This window comes from Acomys minous, assembly GCF_964271855.1.
Source record: "Acomys minous genome assembly, chromosome: 7".
Taxonomy (NCBI): domain Eukaryota; kingdom Metazoa; phylum Chordata; class Mammalia; order Rodentia; family Muridae; genus Acomys; species Acomys minous.
The window spans coordinates 2,055,830-2,076,468 of record NC_140488.1 but is presented as its reverse complement, the minus strand read 5'-3'; the positions used below and the strand labels follow the sequence as shown (position 1 = coordinate 2,076,468).

General features: G+C 51.0%; 2 protein-coding genes across 2 annotated transcripts in view; both read right to left on the bottom strand.

Moving 5' to 3' along the window:
• Positions 1-20,639, bottom strand: part of LOC311601584 (X-linked lymphocyte-regulated protein 3A-like) — a 79,767-nt gene that overhangs the window by 51,898 nt on the left and 7,230 nt on the right. The gene's annotated exons all lie outside the window — the stretch shown is intronic.
• Positions 7,555-9,274, bottom strand: LOC311601576 (40-kDa huntingtin-associated protein). The gene has a single exon (XM_084789081.1). The coding sequence runs from the start codon at positions 9,062-9,064 to the stop codon at positions 7,898-7,900; it is 1,167 nt and encodes a 388-aa protein (XP_084645207.1). The 5' UTR covers positions 9,065-9,274; the 3' UTR covers positions 7,555-7,897.

Sequence of the window (20,639 nt, the reverse complement as noted above, 5' to 3'; positions counted from 1 at the left end):
GACTGGAGAGATCCAATCAAGACTACAAAGGACCCTTAGGTTCTTTGAAGAGGCAGGCCCCACGCCAGGCTCCCACAACCGGGACCAGAGATAACTCTTAGCCTCAATGAGCCTTGCCTTATCTGTCCAGCAAGGGACATCCCAGGGTCACACACAGCCAGGACCAGGAATATACCCAACCGTCTAAATGACACTCAAGATACCTGTACAGCCAGGGGCTCTTCCAACCTCCCACTGAAGATACCTAGTAGTCTAAAGGACCCCATCTGTCATCTGTACAGTCAAGGGCTCCCCCGAGCTCTGACAAGCAGGACCCGAGATACCGAATAGTTTTAACTAACTTTGTATTATCTGTACAGGAAGGGGCTTCCCCCCCCCCACACACAACTTCCCACAACAAGCATGGCAGATACCTAATAGTCTAAACGACCCTTACAATATATGTAGAGCCTGGGCCTCCACCTAGCTACAACCACCAGCATCAACGATACCTAATAGTCTAAATTACCTTTAAATTATCTGTCCAGCCAGGGCCTCCCCTAAGCTCCCAAAACAAGTACCCGAGAATCCTTATAGCCCAGACAACCCTTACAGCGCCTGTACATTGGGGCTCCCTAAAGCTCCCACAGCCAAGCCCTGAGATGCCTAGCAATCTAAAATGACACTTACGTTATCCTTACATCCTGGAGCTCCCCAAGCTCCCACAACCAGGGCCAGGGATACCCAATAGTTTACATGGCTGTTATGCTATCATTACATCAGTACAGCCAGATCCCCCCACCTCACGCCCCCTCCCCACGGCTCCGACAACCGGGAGTGGAGATCCCTAATAGTCTAAGTGACCCTTACAGTACCTGTACAGGGAAGGGCTCCCCCAGGCTCCCATAACCAGGACCGGGGATATGTAACGGCACAAATGACCTCTAAGCTGTATACGTGTAAGCTACGCGGTATAAATGAGACCAGGGCAGGTCTTTTTTTTCCCCCTGAGGCCCCTAAGCTAGTACAGGTAGCCTAAGCTCAGAAGCCATCTTCTTGGAAGAAATGCCATGTACCCTGGGTGGAGTTTCTATGTAATTACACTTCCTTGTGTCCCGGGGACTGTGTTACTCCAGAAAGCGCTCTCCCTCAATACACAGTTTTTAAGTATACTGGCAGTAAACACATCGCCTGGTGTCAGACACCCTGAAGTTTGATCCTGGTTGACAAAGTCAATCTCAACCTAGTGCTGAGTATTTGGGGGTGGGGGGGGCTGTTGTTGTTTTGTTTTTGTTTTTTGGTTTTTCGAGACAGAGTTTCTCTGTGTAACAGCCTAGGCTGTCCTGGACTTAGTTTGTAGACCAGGCTGGCCCCGAACTCACAGTGATCTTCCTGCCTCTGCCTCCAGAGTGCTGGGATTAAAGGTGTGTGCCACCACCGCCCAGCTCAACTGAGTTTCTCTTCTTACCTGTTTTCTGTGTGTGCCACTGCCTGCAGTGACACCTGCAGAGACACCCCTCCCTCACCACTCTCTCTTCTATACAAACAAGGTGACATCCATAGGTGTCATCCATAGGTGACATCACAGACAGCAGGTGAGGGCAGGTGAGTTGGCGAATTTTACAGGTCACGAGCGAGAGGAAACTAATTACCCAGCTATGAAGTGGCCAGGGTGCTGGGCACACAGCTGAGAGTCAGCCCCGGGTAGTGACAGCGCATCTGTCACACTGCACAGTGTGGACCATACGAAGAAGGGCTATAGCACATGGCCTTGCAGAGGACGCAGACCAGAGCTGCGTTCTTTGCTCCTCCACAGGAAGTAGGTTTTCAGGGAAATGATGCAGGTGTGGAGATGTGTGGACACAGGCCGGACGTCTGTGTCAGAGGGGAGCTAACCCTCCTCATCAGGCTCCCTTCTGTGCCAGTTGGGCATGCCCTGCAAAAAGGGTCATGGCCCTATTTGTGCAGAAATGCAAGCAAAGTGCCTGAGTCAGCAGTTAAGAAGGTGTCAACTCTGTTCTGTTGTGTTCCTATCACGCCCTTTGCTGCATCCACACTGCTAGTGACCTGAGGTGTAAAAAAATGCATGGGCTCACTGCATTTTTAGGCAAGCACAATCGGATTCTTTCAGGGCTCCTCCAAAATACACTAGAACCCCTCAGCTGGTAAGGCTTCTAAGCCGTATCATTTCCAGTGTGCGTACCTCAGCACAGACTCATCGTCACATGTCAAACCAGAGGTGAGGGCGTTGTGTAGGCCAGAGGGGCAGCCTGAATGTGGGGGGTAACAGACAAGGGGAAACACAGGCCCATAGAAAGTGGGGAGAAGGTGGACCCTGTTGCTGTGCAGACTCGGCCTTCTCCTACGCACCAAGGGGTTGGGGGTATGAGTCGGCTGCGCATGTGCACTTCGGTGGGGGCGACAGATTGTCTGCCTCTCCTAAGGCGGCCTCTCTCCGGACCATGACTAGAGGACCTGACCCTACTAAGTGCCAACTTTATTTCAAGCCCTGAGGACCATAGCCAAGTGGTAAATGAAAGCAAATTTACCTATTGTGGTAAACTTTCGGAGCTGGTATTTGACTGAGGCCACAAGCCACTGTTCACACAGGAACAGCAGCAGTATGGTATAGTACTTTTGCAATCTTTTCCCAGGCACAGAGTGCATGCACTTCATTCTGTTGTACTTATTGGCTAGTGATTCTGCATTGGCAAGCTACGCCGGCCTCTCACTGGTGCTTTTGAAACCATCGAGAATGAACATATGTGCTTCTAATACTGGTCAAAAGGAAAATTCCCTACCAAATGACAGCTTCCTATTAAAATCTCCAGCCTATTCTCGTATTGCCGGTGGTCTAAATTACTGTGAATATTAAAATGACCTTGCTATTACATTTTAGCAGTGTCCAGGAGCACAAGGTTTTAGTCGTGGTCATACTGCTGACTAGGTTCCTTTTAGTATTCATTTTTTGTTGTCTGTGTGTGTGTCCATGTCTGTGTGTGTGTGTGTGTGTGTGTCTGTGTGTGTGTGTCTGTGTGTGTGTGTGTGTGTGTGTCCATGTCTGTGTGTGTGTGTGTGTGTGTCTGTGTGTGTGTGTGTGTGTGTGTGTGTGTGTGTGTGTGTGTGTGTGTGTCTGTGCAGGTGCATTTGGATTCCTGTGGATGGCCATTACCTTGGAATTGTAGTTGCGGGTGACTGTGAGCCACCTGAAGTGGGTGCTGAAAACCAAACTCAGGTCTCCTGCAAGCATCGTAACCACTCTTCATCGCTGGGCCATCTTCCCAGTTCTAAACTGTCTTTTACATACATACATACATACATACATACATACATACATACATACATAGCAAAACGGGTTTAAGCCCTCCATTACTCCCTGAATATTCATCACATATTTTTCTTTCTATATCTGTCAAGTGTATTTCAGGATCCGTTTCAACGATTTTAGATGGGCCAGAATAAAGAATGTGTTTACTGAATTAGGTCATGGTGGGTGAGTTTATGAAACTGGCAAAAGATTAATTTTTTAAAAAAGGAAGCAAAGAGCTGGAGAGATGTCTCCTCGGTTAAGAGCACTGTGTGCTCTTGCCTAGGTCCTGAATTCAATTCCCAGCAACCTCATGGTGGCTCACAGCCATCATTTGTACTGTGATCTGCCATGCGGGTGTACGTGCAGACTGAGCACTCACGTACATAAATAAATCATTTTCAAAAAGTAAGGGAAAACTCACTAAGCCTTTCATAACGAGGTGTTAAAGTATGGCTAAGAAACTCTCGTGTTCTCATGGTGTCTGTTAACACAGAGCATGCTTAGAAACCCTATTGAGGATGCGGAGATAGAAATATTTGTGCTCCACACATTTCCCTCAAGTCTCCAGCCTATTCGCATACTGCCGGTATTCTGAATTGATGTGGTGTTGAAATGACTTTGACCTTCAGGGCTCACTGCTTGTTGTAAGTGTGTAATATATACTATATTGGTAAATTGTCAAGGGCTGCCTGTGGTTGTTGAGAGCCAGCACTGACAGTCAGGTAGCCCCTCTTAGGCCAGACTCCACCATGCTTATGTCAAGTGTCCTACCTGAGAACCCTTGATTTAGATACCCTGCCTCTGTGACAGGGGAAAAGGAGAGCAACGAACAGCAGAGGGTGCTTAAAAGCATGCGTCCTTAATCCAGCGCCTTTGACCACCGCATGCAGGGGTGGTGCACACCTGTAACCCCCAGCACTCAGGAGGCAGAGAGGCAGGCGGGTCTCTGTGAGTTCATGGCCAGCCTGGTCTACAGGGCGAGTCCAGGACAGCCTGGGCTACACAGAGAAACCCTGTGTGGGAAAAACAAAAAACCAAAAACAACACAAACAACGCGTGCATCCCTAAGATAGCTAGAAGGGGAAGCATGTCCCACAAGGGTTACTATATTAACACCACGTTTGACCCCCCCCCCCCCCACGGTATAAAAGTGCCTGCAACATGGAAACTGGTCTGTGGGAAAGATGTTCTGCCCAGGACCCTCTTAATCTGTAACTGCAGCCTGTTTCAGCAGGTCTTTCCAGTCCTTACTGGTGGGTGTATTAAATGCCAAGTTTAACGATGTTGCCTCTGGTCTCTTAACCAGGCTGCCTTAGTCTTTTCGACTAAATATCCTAAGTGCCTGAATTGATGATGTGCTGCTGTCCGTTTCTTCTATTTATATGCCTTAGGTCTATTATATATATATATATGGTTTGTTTTTTTTTTTTACTTTTGTTCCCTATGTACATAATAAGCGCACCCATTTGAAACCCATGCCATAGACCACTGTCCTATAGGAAGGGGTGACCTTTAAAACAGTAGTTGGTGTACTGGAAAGATTCGAAACACACAATAAAGAGAGGGGGCTGGGGTGGGCAGAGAGAGAATTTTAAAATGAATTATTAATTTTTATTTTATGTGTGTATTTGTGTTTTGCTTGGAAATGGACCCAGCTCCTCTTCAAGAGAGACAAGTGCTCTTAAACAATAAGGTGTGTCTCATAAGCCTCCAACAAGGTTTTCAAATGGTAGGCCTTCCTTCTACAATCCCATGTTGTTGTTGTTTTGTTGCTGCTGTTGTTGTTACCAACAGGCTGGTGTCCCTACATTTTCCTTTGGGCATGAGGTGTCAGTGGGGCAGGAGGGTGTTGGTGGCCTAGTTAAATGAAAACGGGGTGGGAGTGATGTTGTGTGCACCCACAGGCTGGATTCCCTAGCTTTTCCTTTGGGCAGGAATTAGGTGTGGAACGTGGGGGACCGAGGGTGAGGTGAACCTAGGGGAAGGAACACAGGGGTGTGGGAGTACTCCTGGGTGACCCACAGGCTGGATTCCCTAGCTTTTCCGTTGGGCAGTTGGTTGGAGTGGAAGGTGGCATCTGAGGGTGAGGTAGGGCTTGGTGGAGTTACACTGTGGGTGGCAGTGCTTCTGTGTGACCCTCAGGCGGGTTGCTGACAAAGGGTGGGGTAGGCCTAGTAGAATGCAGGACTCAAGTGCTGCTGGGTGACAGACAGCCCACTGTCCCTGGCTTTATCTTTGGGCAGGTGTTAGGAGTGGAACGTCAGGGGGGAGGGTCAGTTTGTCCTAGCTGAGAAACTCAGGGGGGTGTGAGTGCTGCTGGGTGACCCACACGAGGGTTTCTCTAGCTTTTTTTTTTGTCAGCATGTGGGAGTGGAAAGTGGGTTCGGGGTGGGGGGGTCGTTGTGGGCCTAGGTGAAGGAACACAGTGGGTGGGAACGGTGCTGGGTGACCCACAGCTTGTTTAGTGTCAGAGGGTGAAGACACCTTAGATGTGACTCCTAAGGGATAGCAAGCCAAGTTCTGCCTTTTCGTTAGGGTGGTTGCCCTCACAGCTGTCCTGAAGCACTTGCGTCCTTTTCCCAATGCTTCAGGTCCGGCTCCGGACAGCTATGCACTGCTATTTTTTTGTTTGTTTGTTTGTTATGTGCTGAGGAGTCACACTCACGTTCTCATGGTTTCAGAGCAAGCGTTATTTACCAGAGCTATCCTCCCATGCTCATATTTGGTTATTTTTAATTCATCCTTAACTTGGTAGCCCTTGGTATAAGTGGTGCTGAGAGTATATTCCCTGGTAAGATAAAAAATTTGAATCTAAGAAGGCTCTTTATCCACAATAGCCTGCTCATGAGCTTTCTTCAAGATGATCTCTGGAGCTAAGGGTTAGCTTAATGGTAAAGCACTTGTCTAGCAAGTGCAAGATCTTGAGTTTGGGCCTCAGCTCTGGCGGGGGGGGGGGGGGGGCGGGGAGGGAACCAACCCTATTTCTAGTAATAACCTAAGTCCTACTGACTGCAGTTTGTTTGTTTGTTTTTTTTTACATTCCCGTTATCTCATGCAGATAAGAGAAGGTCCGGTGTATGGTTAGCTTGAGCTGTGACCTTTAGAGTCTGTTATTCTGAAAGTGTATCTCATGGGAAAGTCTGTCTGCCTAGGTCTCTCATACCTCCCAGAGTTTTGCCATCAGTGTTCTGTACTGCTTTTGGATGCTGACAGCAAGAAAGCCACCAGACCTTGGACCTGGACCATAAGCCAAAACAACCCTGTTCCTCACAGCCAGCACCAACTGTGGTACTGTGTTATTGCAGTAAGACACAGGGTAAGGCACTGACTTCATGGAATCCATTGGTTTTGTACCATATGCCCCGTTGGCCACGTAGCACCTGGCTTTTATATACAGGTGGTGTAACTCGGGCCTAGGTAGGGTGACAAGGGAAAAAGCACTTAGGAAAATTGGAATGCTACCCTGCCGGATGTGCTGGGTGTGTTAAGCCAGTGTTCAGTGTATGCCACCATCTTTTTTAAAGCAAATATGGACGGATCCAGGAACCATAGAGAAGTGTGGAATTGGTCTTGTATCACTTAATACTCAGTTGGAAACAAGTCTGTGCTACTTGCCTCAGCCGTACTGGGTTACACAGTTTAGTCGCTCTAGTTTCCAAGCCAAGAATCTTTAAGGGAGTACAATTATAGCTTTAGCGCATTGGATTTCCCTGAAAGGCTGAAAGGCAGAAAGGGACTCCAGATTGGCTGGGGAGATGTATCTTGATTGCACAGGGGCAACTGTGCTGTGGTTTACTGTGAAAGCGATGAGAAGCCGGGTTTGGAAACAGAGGACCTATCCTAAAGACTTTGAGTACCCTCTTGCCAACAACTTCTGGGATAATGGAAACTTGCCCGTGCAACCCAATAGAGGCAGGGTCACCTCATCAGGAAGAACCCAGGCTGGCCGAGTGTGCAGAAGGTAAAGTAAATCCCGACTGTATGACAGAACATGCCAGTTCTGCTTACCAACATAGTCCTCATGTTTGGATACAAAGAGATTATAACGATTACATATGATATCATCTGCTGTTTTATCCACTCCTCAGACTGCGGTGCTAATGTATATGGAAATGAATGAAAAAAAAATGTATTAGAAGGAGCATGCCCAAATAGTCAAATCCTCTTAATTTTCCAGGAACGTTTCTTATCTGTTCTGAATGCTTCTTGGTGATGCCAAATCCCACCAGGAATAACACGAAAGGAAACCAATACGCCAAAGGAACATCTGTCCTCCCGCGTTTATTGCAGCTATCCCTAGAGCAGCCAGGAAGCTGAACCAACACACAGTATGCAGCCACTGGCCAGGGCATAAACAGAGCCGATTGTTACACAGTGTTGTCTCTCGTTCAGCCTTGAAGATAAAGTTACGTCGTCCGAGGCAATATGGAGGGACCTGGAGGGCACTATTTTAAGTAAGAAGCTAGGCACGGCCCGCCAAACTACCATGGTAGGAACAGAAAGGAAAAACAAAACAGAAGCAAGGTCACATCTTTCATCACCCGTCCCCAAAGATTAAACAAGCTGTTACCAGGAGGGAAGGCTGTTCTGTTCGGGTCAGGTGGCTTATCAGACCCCCTGTCCCGAGGGGGAGATGGTTTCCTGCAGAACCAGGTGGAGGAGGTGGTTCTGCTCAGCACTCAGCAGCGGCCACATCTCCACCTGCAGCTTCTTGATGCCTTCCGTGTCCTTTTCGTGGGCAGCCATGACCAGGGACTGCAACAGCAGAAACAGCTCCTCCGGAAGCTGGCCGCCGCTGTCCTGGCCGTGACCGTCGAAGGCCTCCCAGGAGTACTTCTCTAGGGTCTGGGCGTGCTCCGGGAGCAGTTTGGCCGGCGGCGGTTGCAGGAGCAGCAGCAGCAGCACCCGGGACACCTCGCACCGGACAAGGACGTCCGCGAAGGCGCCCAGTGTGCCAGGAGAGGGCGCGGCAGAGCCTGGGGCGTGGTCCGGGAGCAGCGGGAGGGGCAGGGTCGCGGCGGAGGTGGGTCTCGGCTGCGGTCCTAGCAGCGGGGGCTGGGGGCCTGAAGGCGGCGGCGGCGGCGGCGGCGGCGGCTGCTGCGGCAGCTCGGGGTGCTGCACCGGGTGCCCGCCATGCTCCCGGGCCAGGCGTTGCATGCGTGTAAAGAGCGCCAGGGCGCCGGTGTAGTCGCGCGCCAGAAGCTGGCAGGAGGCGGCGTCACCCAGCGCCTGCAGCGCGGCCAGTGGCATCAGGGGCAGGTGCAGCTGCGCAGCGCGCTGAAAGTGACCGGCCGCGGCAGCCGGCTGGCCCAGGGCGCGGAGGGCCGCGGCCAGTTCCAGGCACAGAGCGGCGGCGGCGGCAGGCTGACCCAGCTCGAGGTGTAGCCGCACGGCGGCGCCCAGGGCGCTGGCGGCCGCCTGCAGAGGCTCCCCGTAGGCGGCGGGGCAGCCGAGGCGCTGGCGCGCGTCGCACTCCTGCCGCAAGAAGAGTCGGGCGGCCTCGGTGAGGGCCAGCGCTTCCCCGGGCCCATGGAAGAGCGCCTGCTGGCAGCGAGCTACAGCCAGCTGGCACCAGGCGGCGTAGGGCAGGCACTCCTGGGCCCGCAGCTCGCGGGCCAGCTGCGCGAACTGCTCCCCGGCCTCGGCCACGTTAGGCTTCCGCAAGAAGCGCTTCTTCAGCTTGTTGGACACCTGCCGGTAGCGGGCCAAAAAGTCCCCAGACTCAGAGCCTGGCCATCCACCGCCAACCAAGGAAGACGCTGAGCCTGCCGCCATGTTGACAGGCCAGTTGCGACTCCTAACTTCCGGTTGAGAAGCGCTGAGAAACGCACCTATGACAACCACAAGTCCCGAGCTTTATCTAAGCTGCGATCTCACAACACTTCCGCCCTCTCCTCAGGATCCCAAGCGCTTCTTCTATACGCCCCCGCCGTTGTCACGGCGATATGCAAAGAGCACGGCGGGGGGCGGGGCCCAGGCCAACGCCTAAGCCAGTCAGGGAGATGGGTGGGTCCCTCTGGAAACCAGCCCCATATGTAAATAACAGTCTGTAGGGGCGGGGCTATGATGACAGTGATTGAGAGGCGGGCGGGGCCATTGCCCGCCTAGTATGCAAATGAGCGTCTGAGGGGCGGGGCCTAGCCTTGGGAATCCAGCAGCCTCCACAACCCACAGACCTTCCTGGGCAAGCTATGACTGGCCCTGGCCTGGCAGGAGCCACTCTTAGCTTACAGCTTCCTTACAACCACTGCCAAGGCAGCCTCCTGGCACTTCTTGCTGAGCGTCCCAGGGTCAAGCAAGGCTCACACTAGCTTCATGATCCTCCCTGACCTTAGTTCCGGCATGCCACTGTTCTGTCACATCTGCGTCTCCAACCAAAAGCCCACCTTTGCATGTGGGTCCCCTCTGCTCCCTGGTCTCCTAGGCAAAGGCCATCGCTCTGACCCAGCTGGCCCAGGCTGGCCCAGGCTGCTTCAGAGACAGGAGGTGCATCGTGTGGAGCATGCCTCACGCAGGTCCTCCTCCTCTTCCTCCAGAGAGGCCTGTCAGTCCTCCTCTGCCATCCCTGCCTGCCGTCCACACCTGGCCCCACACCACTGTGCTCCTGCTGCTAAGCCAGCCTCACCTTCTGCCCCTACTCCCACACCATCCCCGAAGGAAAAGTTAGGGACACCAGCCTGTACGTGGGTCACCCTCACCCCACCACCTCCCCATCCCCTCCTGCCTGAATTCCACCCCTCTTTCCTCCCACTAGGGCCACCTCACACTCGGGCCCCTCACCTTCCACTCCCACCTCCTGCTCCAAGGAAAAGCTAGGGACACCAGCCTGTGGGTCTCCCAGAACCATTCCCAGCGAATGTGTTTCTTCAGCCAGGCCCAACCCACCCTCTGCCCTCACCTTCTAATCTCACCTCCTGCCCCAAGGAAAAGCTAGGGAAACCAGTGTGTGGGTCCCCCAGGAGTACTCCCACCCCCTGTATTCCTTCAACTGGGCCCAACTCACCCTTGCCCCCCCCTTTCTACTCCTAACTCCTGCACAAAGGAAAAGCTAGGGACACCATCCAGTGGGCCACCCAGCAGGACTCCCACCCCCTGTGTTCCATCAACTAAGCCCACACTGCACCCTCCTCCCCCACTATCACCTCCTGCCCCGAGGAAAAGCTAGGGACACCAGCCTATGGGTCACCCAGCAGCTCTCCCACATCCCGTGTTTTCTACGAGGCCCAACACATCCCTCTGCCCCCCACCTTACACTCCCACCTCCTTCCCAAAGGAAAAAGCTAGGGACACAAGCCTGCGGGTCACCCAGCAGCACTCTCACCCCTGTGTTCATTTCACCCTCTGGCCCACATACCACTCCGAAGTCCTGCCCAAAGGAAGAGCTAGGGACTCCAGCCTGTGGGTCCCCCAGCAACACTCGCACCCCCTGTGTGTTCAGTTAGGCCCAATGCACCCTTGACACCCACATGCTGATCAAAGGAAAAGCTAGGGGAACCCTCGTGTGGGTCACCCAGCAGCACTCACACCCCCCTGAGTTTCTCAGCTAGGACAAACTGACCCTCCCCCCTGACGTTCCACTCCTAACACCTGCCCAAAGATAAAGCCAGGGACAGTGGGCTGTCTGTCACCCAGCAGCACTTGAGTCCTGCATTCTACTAGGCCTACCCCACCCTTTGTCAGCAACCCGCCTGAGGGTCACACAGAAGCACTGCCACCCACAGTGTAACTCCACCAAGCCCTACCTCACCCTCAGATGCCACCTTCCACTCCAACCAACTGCCCAACGGAAAAGCTAGGGAATCCAGCCTGTGGGTCACCCAGGAGTACTCCCACACCCCTGTGTTCCTTCCCCTAGGTTCACCTCACCCTCGGTCCCCCACGTTCCACACCTAATTCCTGCCCAAAGGAAAAGCTAGGGAATCCAGCCTGTGGGTGCACACAACATCACTCCCACCCCGTTTTCATTTAACTAGGCCACCAACACCCTCCTGCCCCACTGACACCTCATGCCCAAAGGAAAATGTAGGGACACCAGCCTGTTGGTGACAACAACAGCAGCAACAAAACAACAACAACATGGGATTGTAGAAGGAAGGCCTACCATTTGAAAACCTTGTTGGAGGCTTATGAGACACACCTTATTGTTTAAGAGCACTTGTCTCTCTTGAAGAGGAGCTGGGTCCATTTCCAAGCAAAACACAAATACACACATAAAATAAAAATTAATAATTCATTTTAAAATTCTCTCTCTGCCCACCCCAGCCCCCTCTCTTTATTGTGTGTTTCGAATCTTTCCAGTACACCAACTACTGTTTTAAAGGTCACCCCTTCCTATAGGACAGTGGTCTATGGCATGGGTTTCAAATGGGTGCGCTTATTATGTACATAGGGAACAAAAGTAAAAAAAAAAAACAAACCATATATATATATATATATATATATATATATATATATATATATATATATATATATATATAATAGACCTAAGGCATATAAATAGAAGAAACGGACAGCAGCACATCATCAATTCAGGCACTTAGGATATTTAGTCGAAAAGACTAAGGCAGCCTGGTTAAGAGACCAGAGGCAACATCGTTAAACTTGGCATTTAATACACCCACCAGTAAGGACTGGAAAGACCTGCTGAAACAGGCTGCAGTTACAGATTAAGAGGGTCCTGGGCAGAACATCTTTCCCACAGACCAGTTTCCATGTTGCAGGCACTTTTATACCGTGGGGGGGGGGGTCAAACGTGGTGTTACTATAGTAACCCTTGTGGGACATGCTTCCCCTTCTAGCTATCTTAGGGATGCACGCGTTGTTTGTGTTGTTTTTGGTTTTTTGTTTTTCCCACACAGGGTTTCTCTGTGTAGCCCAGGCTGTCCTGGACTCGCCCTGTAGACCAGGCTGGCCATGAACTCACAGAGACCCGCCTGCCTCTCTGCCTCCTGAGTGCTGGGGGTTACAGGTGTGCACCACCCCTGCACGCGGTGGTCAAAGGCGCTGGATTAAGGACGCATGCTTTTAAGCACCCTCTGCTGTTCGTTGCTCTCCTTTTCCCCTGTCACAGAGGCAGGGTATCTAAATCAAGGGTTCTCAGGTAGGACACTTGACATAAGCATGGTGGAGTCTGGCCTAAGAGGGGCTACCTGACTGTCAGTGCTGGCTCTCAACAACCACAGGCAGCCCTTGACAATTTACCAATATAGTATATATTACACACTTACAACAAGCAGTGAGCCCTGAAGGTCAAAGTCATTTCAACACCACATCAATTCAGAATACCGGCAGTATGCGAATAGGCTGGAGACTTGAGGGAAATGTGTGAAGCACAAATATTTCTATCTCCGCATCCTCAATAGGGTTTCTAAGCATGCTCTGTGTTAACAGACACCATGAGAACACGAGAGTTTCTTAGCCATACTTTAACACCTCGTTATGAAAGGCTTAGTGAGTTTTCCCTTACTTTTTGAAAATGATTTATTTATGTATGTGAGTGCTCTGTCTGCACGTACACCCGCATGGCAGATCACAGTACAAATGATGGCTGTGAGCCACCATGAGGTTGCTGGGAATTGAATTCAGGACCTAGGCAAGAGCAGACAGTGCTCTTAACCGAGGAGACATCTCTCCAGCCCTTTGCTTCCTTTTTTTAAAAATTAATCTTTTGCCAGTTTCATAAACTCACCCACCATGACCTAATTCAGTAAACACATTCTTTATTCTGGCCCATCTAAAATCATTGAAACGGATCCTGAAATACACTTGACAGATATAGAAAGAAAAATATGTGATGAATATTCAGGGAGTAATGGAGGGCTTAAACCCGTTTTGCTATGTATGTATGTATGTATGTATGTATGTAAAAGACAGTTTAGAACTGGGAAGATGGCCCAGCGATGAAGAGTGGTTACGATGCTTGCAGGAGACCTGAGTTTGGTTTTCAGCACCCACTTCAGGTGGCTCACAGTCACCCGCAACTACAATTCCAGGGTAATGGCCATCCACAGGAATCCAAATGCACCTGCACAGACACACACACACACACACACACACACACACACACACACACACACACACAGACACACACACACACAGACACACACACAGACATGGACACACACACAGACAACAAAAAATGAATACTAAAAGGAACCTAGTCAGCAGTATGACCACGACTAAAACCTTGTGCTCCTGGACACTGCTAAAATGTAATAGCAAGGTCATTTTAATATTCACAGTAATTTAGACCACCGGCAATACGAGAATAGGCTGGAGATTTTAATAGGAAGCTGTCATTTGGTAGGGAATTTTCCTTTTGACCAGTATTAGAAGCACATATGTTCATTCTCGATGGTTTCAAAAGCACCAGTGAGAGGCCGGCGTAGCTTGCCAATGCAGAATCACTAGCCAATAAGTACAACAGAATGAAGTGCATGCACTCTGTGCCTGGGAAAAGATTGCAAAAGTACTATACCATACTGCTGCTGTTCCTATGTGAACAGTGGATTGTGGCCTCAGTCAAATACCAGCTCCGAAAGTTTACCACAATAGGTAAATTTGCTTTCATTTACCACTTGGCTATGGTCCTCAGGGCTTGAAATAAAGTTGGCACTTAGTAGGGTCAGGTCCTCTAGTCATGGTCCGGAGAGAGGCCGCCTTAGGAGAGGCAGACAATCTGTCGCCCCCACCGAAGTGCACATGCGCAGCCGACTCATACCCCCAACCCCTTGGTGCGTAGGAGAAGGCCGAGTCTGCACAGCAACAGGGTCCACCTTCTCCCCACTTTCTATGGGCCTGTGTTTCCCCTTGTCTGTTACCCCCCACATTCAGGCTGCCCCTCTGGCCTACACAACGCCCTCACCTCTGGTTTGACATGTGACGATGAGTCTGTGCTGAGGTACGCACACTGGAAATGATACGGCTTAGAAGCCTTACCAGCTGAGGGGTTCTAGTGTATTTTGGAGGAGCCCTGAAAGAATCCGATTGTGCTTGCCTAAAAATGCAGTGAGCCCATGCATTTTTTTACACCTCAGGTCACTAGCAGTGTGGATGCAGCAAAGGGCGTGATAGGAACACAACAGAACAGAGTTGACACCTTCTTAACTGCTGACTCAGGCACTTTGCTTGCATTTCTGCACAAATAGGGCCATGACCCTTTTTGCAGGGCATGCCCAACTGGCACAGAAGGGAGCCCGATGAGGAGGGTTAGCTCCCCTCTGACACAGACGTCCGGCCTGTGTCCACACATCTCCACACCTGCATCATTTCCCTGAAAACCTACTTCCTGTGGAGGAGCAAAGAACGCAGCTCTGGTCTGCGTCCTCTGCAAGGCCATGTGCTATAGCCCTTCTTCGTATGGTCCACACTGTGCAGTGTGACAGATGCGCTGTCACTACCCGGGGCTGACTCTCAGCTGTGTGCCCAGCACCCTGGCCACTTCATAGCTGGGTAATTAGTTTCCTCTCGCTCGTGACCTGTAAAATTCGCCAACTCACCTGCCCTCACCTGCTGTCTGTGATGTCACCTATGGATGACACCTATGGATGTCACCTTGTTTGTATAGAAGAGAGAGTGGTGAGGGAGGGGTGTCTCTGCAGGTGTCACTGCAGGCAGTGGCACACACAGAAAACAGGTAAGAAGAGAAACTCAGTTGAGCTGGGCGGTGGTGGCACACACCTTTAATCCCAGCACTCTGGAGGCAGAGGCAGGAAGATCACTGTGAGTTCGGGGCCAGCCTGGTCTACAAACTAAGTCCAGGACAGCCTAGGCTGTTACACAGAGAAACTCTGTCTCGAAAAACCAAAAAACAAAAACAAAACAACAACAGCCCCCCCCACCCCCAAATACTCAGCACTAGGTTGAGATTGACTTTGTCAACCAGGATCAAACTTCAGGGTGTCTGACACCAGGCGATGTGTTTACTGCCAGTATACTTAAAAACTGTGTATTGAGGGAGAGCGCTTTCTGGAGTAACACAGTCCCTGGGACACAAGGAAGTGTAATTACATAGAAACTCCACCCAGGGTACATGGCATTTCTTCCAAGAAGATGGCTTCTGAGCTTAGGCTACCTGTACTAGCTTAGGGGCCTCAGGGGGGAAAAAAAGACCTGCCCTGGTCTCATTTATACCGCGTAGCTTACACGTATACAGCTTAGAGGTCATTTGTGCTGTTACATATCCCCGGTCCTGGTTATGGGAGCCTGGGGGAGCCCTTCCCTGTACAGGTACTGTAAGGGTCACTTAGACTATTAGGGATCTCCACTCCCGGTTGTCGGAGCCGTGGGGAGGGGGCGTGAGGTGGGGGGATCTGGCTGTACTGATGTAATGATAGCATAACAACCATGTAAACTATTGGGTATCCCTGGCCCTGGTTGTGGGAGCTCCAGGATGTAAGGATAACGTAAGGGTCGTTTTAGATTGCTAGGCATCTCAGGGCTTGGCTGTGGGAGCTTTAGGGAGCCCCAATGTACAGGCGCTGTAAGGGTTATCTGGGCTATAAGGATTCTCGGGTACTTGTTTTGGGAGCTTAGGGGAGGCCCTGGCTGGACAGATAATTTAAAGGTAATTTAGACTATTAGGTATCTGTGATGCTGGTGGTTGTAGCTAGGGGGAGGCCCAGGCTCTACAGATATTGTAAGGGTCGTTTAGACTATTAGGTATCTGCCATGCTTGTTGTGGGAAGTTGTGTGTGTGTGGGGGGGGGGAAGCCCCTTGCTCTACAGATAATCCAAAAGTCGTTAAAACTATTCGGTGTCTCGGGTCCTGCTTGTCAGAGCTCGGGGGAGCCCTTGACTGTACAGATGACAGATGGGGTCCTTTAGACTACTAGGTATCTTCAGTGGGAGGTTGGAAGAGCCCCTGGCTGTACAGGCATCTTGAGGGTCATTTAGACGGTTGGGTATATTCCTGGCCTGGCTGTGTGTGACCCTGGGATGTCCCTTGCTGGACAGATAAGGCAAGGCTCATTGAGGCTAGGAGGTATCTCTGGTCCCGGTTGTGGGAGCCTGGCGTGGGGCCTGCCTCTTCAAAGAACCTAAGGGTCCTTTGTAGTCTTGATTGGATCTCTCCAGTCCTGGCTGTAGGAGCTTGGGTTGGGAGGCTTTTGCCTATACAGATGATCTAGGGGTCACGTAGACTCTTAGCTATCTCAGGTCCTGGGTGTGTGACCTAGGGGAGGTGGGGTCCCTGCTTGTACAGACTATGTAAGGGTCACTTGGGGTTATTAGGTATCTCGGGTCCTGGTGTTTGGGAGCTTAGGGGAGCCCTCGGATGCGTAGATCACCCAAGGGTCATTTAGACTATTAGGTATCTGCAATCCTCGTTGCATGTGCTTGCGGGAGCCCCCTGGCTGTGCAGGTACTGCAAGGGTCACTGGGACTATTAAGTATCTCAGGTCCCTGGTTGGGGGAGCGCCTGGCTGTACAGATAGCATAAGGGCCATTTAGGGTCATTAGGTATCTCTCGGGTCCTGGTAGTAGGAGCCTGGGGGAGCCCCTGATTGCACAGATACCATATGGGCCATTCAGACTATTCCATACCTCCGTTCCCGGTTGTGGGGACTCAGCGAGCTCCAGGCTGCAAGTGTCATTTAGATGACTATCCATCTCCGGGCCCGGCTTTAGGAGCTTGAATATGGCCTGGCCCATCAGCCAACGCAGAGCACCTGGCTCTTTTATTGCCTCCAGTTCCCAGATTTCTGGATGGAATGGCAGGCTTTACCCCTTTCCCACTGAAGAGGCAACTTTCCTTGCTTAACGTTCCTGGTTTCCCTGGAGGTCTGAGGGTGCAAGGACCTTCCTGCTCCCACAGGGTGGAACACCATGGGAGAGGTTGTGGGAAGTTCCCCCAGATAAGGCAAAGTTTAGCAAGTAAGCTGATCCCAGAGGGGAAGTTCTCAATCACTGTGGAGGAATGCAAGTCCACGTGCAGCAAGTGGAAGATGCTGAACACACCCTGTCCTCAATGATTCCACGCAGCACACCACAACACAACACAGTGAGACAACCCACGCGGAAACGCAGGTGATGGATAACACACCTCTACACGGCAAGGGGCCGGGTTTTTTGTTTGAAGAGGTGTGAAATGCCAAGGCAGAGGGTGCAATTAGAGGACTCGTTCCCAGCAAGTCTGAAACCATTTCATGCTTCTTAAATGAAAAGATTCCAAGAAAAGTTTTCCCGTGGTATACATGAAGGAAATCAGAGGACAAGCACCTTAACCATACCGGAGCCCTTCTGTATCTCTGCGGCGCACATACTACATGCACAAGAAATTTGAAACACAAAACACTCTCGGTTACTCCTATCCATACAAGGGATGAAACACATAAACCATGGCGAATTCAGCTGTAGTAGTGCTAAGGATCCAGTCTTCATGTGACAGACAGATGACATTAGGCAGTAGGCCACATTTAATTGACAGACCTTGTAAGGTTTGTTTGAAAGGTACGTTTTCACAAACTCACGTCACGTCACTCACGTCTGTCTTACCGGGGCAGTTTAATGGCGTCTACCAGTCTAGCCACTCTCGAGGCACAGACTTTTAAAGTATACAGAGCACAGTCACTTAGGAAGCTTAAGGTCGTTTCCATGGGCTCCAAGACAGAACAAATTTAAGAGCAGAATGTAAGGGGAGGACTGTGTCTTCTCCGGTCATCTCTCGGTGGAGATGACAAGGATGGACCATGCACTCTTTGGGCCTGCTAACTGGGGAAAGCATTGCTGAGGTATGAGAAGGCAGCCTACAGGCATCAATGCACTGCCGACTGGTAACTGTGGCGCTACCAAGGAAAACCTGCCACTACTACCCGAGGAGGGCTGGACCTTCCAACAGATATCTTTGCACTGCCGTAACACAAATCCTTGGGTTTATTTGGGTTTTAACAGAAAGCCGTGCCTTTGGCAACAGAAGAACCCAGGAAGACGGAGTGGCTGAAGCTGCAAACTGCACCACCAGCGGCTTCACCAGGCTGGTTTCCGCTCCCCTCACATGGGCTCTTGTTCCTCAAAGGATTATGAGAATAACAGGTCCAGGAGGGACTGTTGAGCAGCAGCAGCACTCTCTTGCTGGCGCTGTCAAGGACAAGGCCATATTAAACGTGTTTAAAGCAAATAGTGCCCGTCCACCCTCCTGTTGTATGGGAAAGACTCGGCACTCACGTTGACCATCAGCAGTTTCATTTCCAAGGTGTCCATGAGACGCCTCAGCTCTTCAGCCACGGAATTTCCCCGAGAGTCTGTCAGTAGCTCAAGTTTCTAAAGTGAAGAGACAGGTGCAGAAATCAGCCCCGGTCACCTTGGCTTACAAATGCGAAGAGCAACATTTATAAGGGAGCAAAGGAGGTAAAGGAGATGGTATGATCACCCCAAAACTAGCACACGCCATGTGCAACGTGAAGACCAAAATGCCCACCAAAGCGACACAGACACTGCCACTCCCCCAACGCCCTGGTACACGTTCAAGTCAGGAGCTCTTAGGCATGGGGGCGGCCCAGGGCAAGGATGCTTGTCTAATACGTGTGAGACGCTGGAACGCCTCACCCAGCACAGCAAGAAGAAAAGCAAGCAGAGACAAATGAAAGCAGACAACATGAGGCACGAGCCCATTTACCGCCATTCTTTGCCAGGCATAATACCCCGCCCTGTACTATGACCACTGCACCTGTGAAACTAAAACTCAAGGGCTCCAACCGCCCCCCCCACCCCCCACAGTGCCTTTTTCAGAAACAGCACACACCACATCTAAGCGGTTTTGTTAAATACAGTGGGGAGATGATGAAATTCTGCAGGACCTCTTCCACAGTCTGGTGACGCGGGGACCATAGAAAGAGGAACAACACCGAGACCTTAACGTTGGAATGGGCAGGCAGGTTTCCTGGCCACCGAGTTGTCAAAAGAATGACATTTCAGCAGGAACAGACACTGGCAGTGCAGGCTGTCCGAAGGGACAATCAGAAGAGAGCTAGGGTTGAATCCCTTCCACTCAGTTGTTTTGGGTCATCTTAATTACTCTGGATGATCAAGGTTTTAGCAGCAACTTGAACAAGCCAATTCACATCAAGTAAGTCTGAACAAAACCACAGAATGCTGCATCTAATTCTTTTGTCAATAGCTATGCGCCTTGCAGACAGCATGGGTGAACCTGCTTAGGAGGAACTTACGAAGCCGGGTCTATTACAGAGGGTAACTCTCGATTCACAATCTCCCAGTCTCCCGCTTACTTTTCCCACTGGGTACCACATCTGGGAGCGGTCTTACAACCACAACTGGCCTCAAGGCTGAGGGGTCAGTAGAGACTGCCCCGTTCTTCCCGTGAGAACGTCAGCATTATCTCCTCACAGCGACCTTCGGCGTTGTTTTCCCGTGCCTCAGGTGTGTAGGAATTGAACTGGTGAATGAAGTCAAGCGTCCTGCAGCACTGACTGCAGGCCCTCTGCAGCCTACCCTGTGTTTATGACTTACGCCCTGCCACAGTTTCTTATTTCTCCTCTTTAATTTCTCAGTCCTCGCTCCCTGATCGAGGGTCTGTTAGGTACTGTCAGAGCGGGCTCTGGCAGGGAAGACAGCTTCGGCAGACAAGGAACGGGCTCCAAGAGCATAAAGAGCCAGCTTGAGCTTCCCAGCACACGTATTAAAAGCCAGGCCTGCACCTGGGGCACATCGAAGTGACCCGCAGCACTGGGTGGGGCACGGCAGGCAGATCCTTGGGGACCTGGAGAACAGCCAGGCAAGCCATAGTGGCGAGATCCAGGACCACTGAGCCATCCTGTCTCAAAAAGATACGATGGAGTACAGGCCTTTAAACCCAGCACTCGGAGGGCTGAGACAGGCAGGCAGATCTCTGTGAGTCTGAGTCCAGCCCTGGTTTACCTAGTGAGTCCCAGGGGAGCCAGGACTACAGAGAGAGAGAGAGAGAGAGAGAGAGAGAGAGAGAGAGAGAGAGAGAGAGAAAGAGGGGAAATAAAAAAGATAAAAGATATGATGAAGAGTGACTGAAGGTAGCCAGAGCTGACTTGTGGCCAGCACACATGCGTGCACATTGAAACATGCGCTGTGAGACAAGATGAGGCGATCTGAAAAGCACTGATGCCTTATACAATACGAACAACCCTGGATGAGGTTACCAAGGCAGCAGTTGCTGCTTCTAATGAGTCTCCTAACCACGAGTGAATCCTAAAACTAAAGACCCATTTTGTACATAGGTTTACAGGGAACATGGAACACGAGGATAATGCTGGAAGGTGTTTACAGGCGACTTTCCAAAGGCATCAGCCAAAGCACAGAAAGAATGCCAGAATATTCCATGTCTCACCCTCCCGCCCCGTGTACAGGTTGCTTTGTCAGAATG

Excerpts from the sequence above, each read along its gene's own strand:
- LOC311601576 (XM_084789081.1), bottom strand. The coding sequence starts at position 9,064 with ATGGCGGCAGGCTCAGCGTCTTCCTTGGTTGGCGGTGGATGGCCAGGC.